This window comes from Suillus paluster (genome assembly GCF_016628075.1).
Source record: "Suillus paluster strain FC165 chromosome Unknown EDB91scaffold_108, whole genome shotgun sequence".
Lineage (NCBI taxonomy): Eukaryota > Fungi > Basidiomycota > Agaricomycetes > Boletales > Suillaceae > Suillus > Suillus paluster.
This window is the reverse complement of record NW_024537668.1, coordinates 18,925-24,641: the sequence shown is the minus strand read 5'-3', so window position 1 is coordinate 24,641 and position 5,717 is coordinate 18,925. Positions and strand designations below refer to the sequence as shown.

The following is a 5,717-nucleotide window of genomic DNA, read 5'->3' as shown; positions in this document are numbered from 1 at the left end:
AGTCAGATGTTGAGAGGAAAACCAGCATAGGTTAAGCTGAAGAATCAGCGTCACCTAGCCAGGGTTTATATAGTATACAGGGTACAGGGTGTGACGTAATAATAGGTATGTATCAGTAAGCACATGCGTAAGCAATGAGGCGTATGAGTAATACCGAACTAAATATAGCATGATAAGAGACATGTGTAGTAAGCGTGGATCAAGGGAAAAAGAAGCAAGATAAGCACAGCCATAACAGGTTACTAGATGAGGGAAGGAGGGCAGAAAAGTCGCGTGGTACTGGACGTCATGTGAACAAAGTACTATCAACTTTGTCTGCCCAGTTGATAGGCATTGCACATTGTGGGGACTCGGATCGAGTATCTTCAGGCTCTGTCTGTGTGCTAGCATGCACATGTGTAGGTGGTGATGGATACGAGGGAGGTGGAGTTCTTGCTTCCATCATAAGAAACCCTTCCTCTAACAATTCTTTCTGCTTCTCTTCGCCCCTAATCGTCTCTTCGCAGCCTCCTTCTTTGCAAAGGTACTCGATGGCACTGGGTTCTTGCGTGATCATTACAGTGATGCTCGTCTGGGGTTCAATGCTCGAAATGATGTGGCATTGGGGTTGACTGCCAGTACTGAGCGGCATGGGTGATGCGGGTGCAAGGGATGAGTTTGGGATCTGCGCAGTTGCAGGAATGGTGATTGTGGGTGGGACTGGTTTGGACGATGTAGGACATTTTTTCTTTGATTGTGTTTGCCAGAATTTGCGGCATATGACATTATCAACCATGTATTTAAGTTTACGAGGTAGCAAGGAATCTGTGTGGTTCCGCAACCAGTCTTGCTGCTCAAGGTAAATTTTCCGGTGGGCAACGAGATTATTGGAAAGCAGGCCTGCTTCTTCTTCGGCAATATGAGCAAGTTCAAGCCAAGAACTAATGTGATTCAGCTCTTTATCTCGTTCAGAGAGATGTGGGCATGCGTCTATAGCACGTTGTGCCATTGCTGCAAGCTCCATGGCCCGCATGATACGTAGCTGTTAAAAAACTTTAACGAGGTGCTAAATGCGAAAGCAAGACAGCAACTCAGAGAGCTAGAGACAAGTGACCGACGAGGCAAACAAAGAAAGGCCAAGAGCGAAGACTAAGGCAAAGGACTAAGGCAAAACTGCAACCAAAACCCGAGCAAAACAATCCCCGAAAAACGAGCTGAGCAGCACAACGTGACAAGCAAAGCGCAGCACTAGGGCAAGCCAAAGCTCGCTCTGTTCACCATGATGGAGCAGGGCCAGTGGCCTAAGCCCAGAGCAAGGCAGACAAGCTGAGATGATGATGGATGCTAGCTACGAACATCGTGAAACCCAGTCTACGTGCCTGACTAACTTACTGTGGAAAGGGCCAATAGGACCCTTGGTGCGCAGCTCCTGCCCTTGGGACCCCTACTCCACCGCCTCAAATTATGACCCCTACGGGTTAATGTAGTATCAGTAGTGCATCATTCGCCTATGTGAGCTGCTCACCTCCTTGAGTAAAGATGCTTCTCACTAGAGCATTACGATGCTCTATTGGCATCGTGTTGAATAGCTTTTCAAGCTCTTCGGAATAATTAAGCGTCTTCTCGTTCATTTTTAAATCCTGGATCTTGAACACGCCGGTCGACAGTTCATCTAGTACCCAGTTGAACGCTACGCCGACAAAGTTCAACAGATGCTGAATGTTCCGGTCTTGCCCAATATAATCTACATACTTCCTGTCATGGAAGAGGAGCTGTCGGACAAAGTTGCAAATTGTGATATTTCCGAAGGTGACTTCCACTTTTGTGCCTTGAATCTGGAGAAAATAACATGAGCATTCATGCAAAAAACAGGGGGAAGCAACGACTAGCATCAATGACGCCAAATAGGAATCTGTTGTGTTCGATGAGCCCACAGACAAACTCTTTTACTTCCTTCTTCGGTTTTTCCATCAATAAGGAGTGCAGACCATATCCCCAAAGAACCGCACTACAACTGAGGAATTGTATGTTTTTCTTAATCATCCCAAAGGCTTTGGAGAGTTTAGACACCTCTGATTTACCGCCCAATGTCTTGGACCAGGCGATAAGATCGTCTACACTCCAAGTCAATCAGCGACAGTTCTGAACGGGGAATTTCAAAAGCCTACCATCATGTAATACTACGGCATCCATGCACTCATTTGCCATCGTCCCAACAGTGGCTGTGTCCAGGAAGAAAGAGTTGGCGAAGATAGTGCACTTCATTCAGAATAGTGTCGCAGACTTGACCGAAGGTAGGTCTGCGAGACCGAAGATAATCGAGATGGCGGGAGACAGTGTTGTTGGTGTGGGGGGTGGCATGGTCACAGGCTGGGTATCTAGCACAAGAGGCAGTACACTCTGTGCCGCACTGTGAGATGGGCCCTCACCATGCCCCACATTGCGAGGGATGAGATGGTTGTTGCGTATCTTAGATACGGTATACGGAGTGTGCCAATTCGAAGTTCGGTGGTAGCGTAAACGGTTGAAATCATGTTGATGTCTGGCAGGCTCTAGATCCACTGAAGGTCCTTCCTCGACTCTGTTACTAGCATTATGCACATCAAATACACTATGCATCCAGTCGGATGACTGAGCTAACGGGTCAGGTCGTTCATAAGACATTTCGGGATGGGGAGCGTGATAATAGGGGCTACCAACACGGTGGTAGTAATCTAATCCATGGGCAGGCGGGTAGTGAGTTGTCTGCGAGAGTGATATGAGTTGTCCAGGGCCAGGATGGTTGTCAGAGAAGTTAGAATGATTGGCAGACTGATCGTGGGGGTTCGTGTGGGGCCTCGAGTCATTGTAGGTTGAAACATGTGTGCTCTGAGGGTGCAATATGCCCTGAGGATCAGCGTCGTGCCGCTGATTGGCGTACTGATTGCCAGGGTCCGTGTGGGGCACAGAGCCGATGTATGTTGAGTGATGCATGTTCTGAGGATGTGGTGGACCCTGGGGAACGATGTCATACAGTTGATCTGTGTACTGGTCGTGAGGGTTCATGTGGCCCCCCGAGTCAACATACACCAAGTCATGCATACTTTGAAGATGTGGTGTACCAGGGTCAACATAAGGCGGTTGATCAGCGTACTGATCCTGGGAGTTCAACACATTGAATCCTGGGTCAATGTATATCAAGCGATGCAGCATGTTTTGAGAATATGACGTACTAGGGTCAGTGCAAAGCAACTGATTAATGTACTGATCCTGAGGTTTCTGGGGCATTGAGTCGTCATAGGTCGAAACATACGTGCTCTGAGGATGCGATGTACCCTGGGGATCAGTGTCATGCCGCTGATTGGCATACTGATCGTTTAAGTTTCCGTGGGGAACAGAGTCAACGTAGGTCGGGCGATGAGTATTCTGAGGATGGGTTGGTGCCTGGGACACTTGGTTGGGATCCCACCTGATAGTTGAGCGAGAGGTGTTTTGATATCGGTCATTGTAATCCGGAATGATCTGGTGAGGGCTGTGGTTAGTGCCATAGGCCCGGTTAGAACTCAAGTTGTCTGTCATGGTAGTGTTGGGATGCATCCAAGTCGATGTTGAAGTCTGCGCCGAGTGCAGTAGATCAGTGGCAACTGGTCTTGCCAGTGACTCCTTGAAATTTAATTTGAACTGAAGGGACCGACATATCATAACTATACGTTACTGGTGGATAAGATTAGTTGAACGAACGGCAACGTCACATCCATCATTAAATAGTCCTGTGCCACGCACCTTCTTGATGGTAATACACGGCCCGTGGCTGCTAGGAAAATCTGCTCGCCCTGCGCACACGAAATTCAAATCAGAACATCTTCAACAGAAGCCTTAGCATAGTAGGTTCAGAAGTTCCACCTGTTGGAAGCAATCAAAGCACCACAAGACATATGATATGCCCCATCTTAGTGATCCAGGGTATGTTATCGTTGGAAGAGTAAATGAAGATGAAATGCGAGATTTAAGCTTATCAAAGACTTAATCTTTGACCGTAGAGTCCACTCCAGCGCATCTGTCTGCCTCCCCCCCCCTGAGATACTAATAGGCACCTAAGATGATGTGCACGGGCGGATGTTAACGCTCGGCATTTCCTGCATGTCCGCTAGGTCTTCATAGTGCTCCAATGCCTTCCCACAGATAAATGAGACATGATTACTGTTTGGTCAAACTTTACTCACTTGTTGCATTTGTCGAAGCCAGGAATGCCATGAGTAAAATGAACTTGGACATCCACGGTAGGTGGTCAACAATGATGCTCCCTTCTGACATGTGCCTCCTCTGATGCTTGCATGTCTAATGCCCAGTCTGTAGCATTGGTCAAGCATGGATGAGGGGCTAGGGTCAGTCTATGTCGAAAGTCGTTAGAGTGGTGAGCATGTGGATTCAGAAACACATGCGAGGGTATGAGAGCTTGAGCACAACTTGTTGATGGTGGATGCCCTCATCGGATGCGTCTCCCGAATGGTTGTTGCGTTCATTGATAACATAATTGGCAGCCATGTTCCACTGAAATTGGACGCCCCGTGAAAACAAAGAAATAGAAAATATGGTTGGGAGACTATCTTAAGCAAGTAGTACCGGTACACGGTCCCTCGAACACGGACAATACTTCTGAGTGGTGGGTGGTAGGAAACAAATCAGCGTCAGGGGACAAGTGACTCTGCGTCAGCTCGGCAGGAAAGAGCATGGGGACCCACAGACTTTGCTCCCCTGTACGGCTGCACTGATCCACCAGACAAAACTTTATCCATGCTCAGTGAGCGTGGTGTGGTCCCTATCCCATGCTTCAAAGTTCAGAGCACACCAAACACCAACTCTCTCTGCCCAGAGCGTCAGAAATAATGCTCTGAGGTGTATAATGCAACACACCTTGAGATGGTACCCTTGAAGTCTTGATTGTGATGGGGGAGACGTGGTGGAGGTTGGATTCGGGTAGAAGACAATCGGAGTAAGGAAGATATATGAGGTTTTTGGTAAGACCCATTAAGACTATCATTCGCCCCAATTATTCTTGAATCTCCACCATGATCCACTTGCGCGTCAGCAAATTAAAGATGCTTCCAAAAATCAATGTCATGAGCGTACAGCTAAGGATATGATGTTATAAGGCATGCTGAAATCTGGGGTGGGGAGGTCGACAAGGAGTGTCGGGGTATAAATTCTCTCCCAATCATAACTTGAAGAGGTGTCATTTGTCGATCGAGGGAGCGAGAAAAACACGGCCCCTGGTAGATCACAGCCTCTCATCGCACCAAGTGGATGTTCTGAAAAGCTTTGTTGACCTTCATGGAAATTTTGAGCGTGTTGAATTGTGAGGACAGCTTGCAACATCGAAAAGAGAGGCGGCCATTAGATTATGGCAAAGGCAGATGGCATTTCAGTCCTGAAAGTAGTAGGTCGCCTAAATACACAGGATAATCAGCAGAGGCAGTTGTCTTCTGGCTGTAAGTCATACTCCGTATTCAGCAGACATGTGGCTGACGCGCACTGGCCGGAAAATCCCGAAAGACTCTGACACATCGGACTTACAACAGACCTGCACTGCGGAGTCTGTGTCAAGTCTGTACAGATTTATGACATACAGACTGGCCAATCCCCGGACTGAAGTTCTGTGGAGAATGACCATCCAAGTATGATCATTCGCACACAGTCACCGACTCGGATATGAACCTAGCACCTGTGCTGTGTAAGCAACTTTTTTCTGTGACTCAACT

General features: G+C 47.7%; 1 protein-coding gene across 1 annotated transcript; it reads right to left on the bottom strand.

Annotated features, from left to right (window-relative positions):
• Nucleotides 1–286: 286 nt before the first annotated feature.
• Nucleotides 287–3,537, bottom strand: EDB91DRAFT_1086850 (uncharacterized protein; the record flags this gene model as incomplete). The annotated part of the gene is made up of 8 exons (XM_041316127.1): nt 287–1,021; nt 1,258–1,280; nt 1,372–1,423; nt 1,530–1,814; nt 1,918–2,093; nt 2,148–2,238; nt 2,269–3,140; nt 3,192–3,537. 8 exons carry the CDS (start codon nt 3,535–3,537, stop codon nt 287–289), a joined length of 2,580 nt encoding a protein of 859 aa, XP_041171232.1.
• Nucleotides 3,538–5,717: the final 2,180 nt, after the last annotated feature.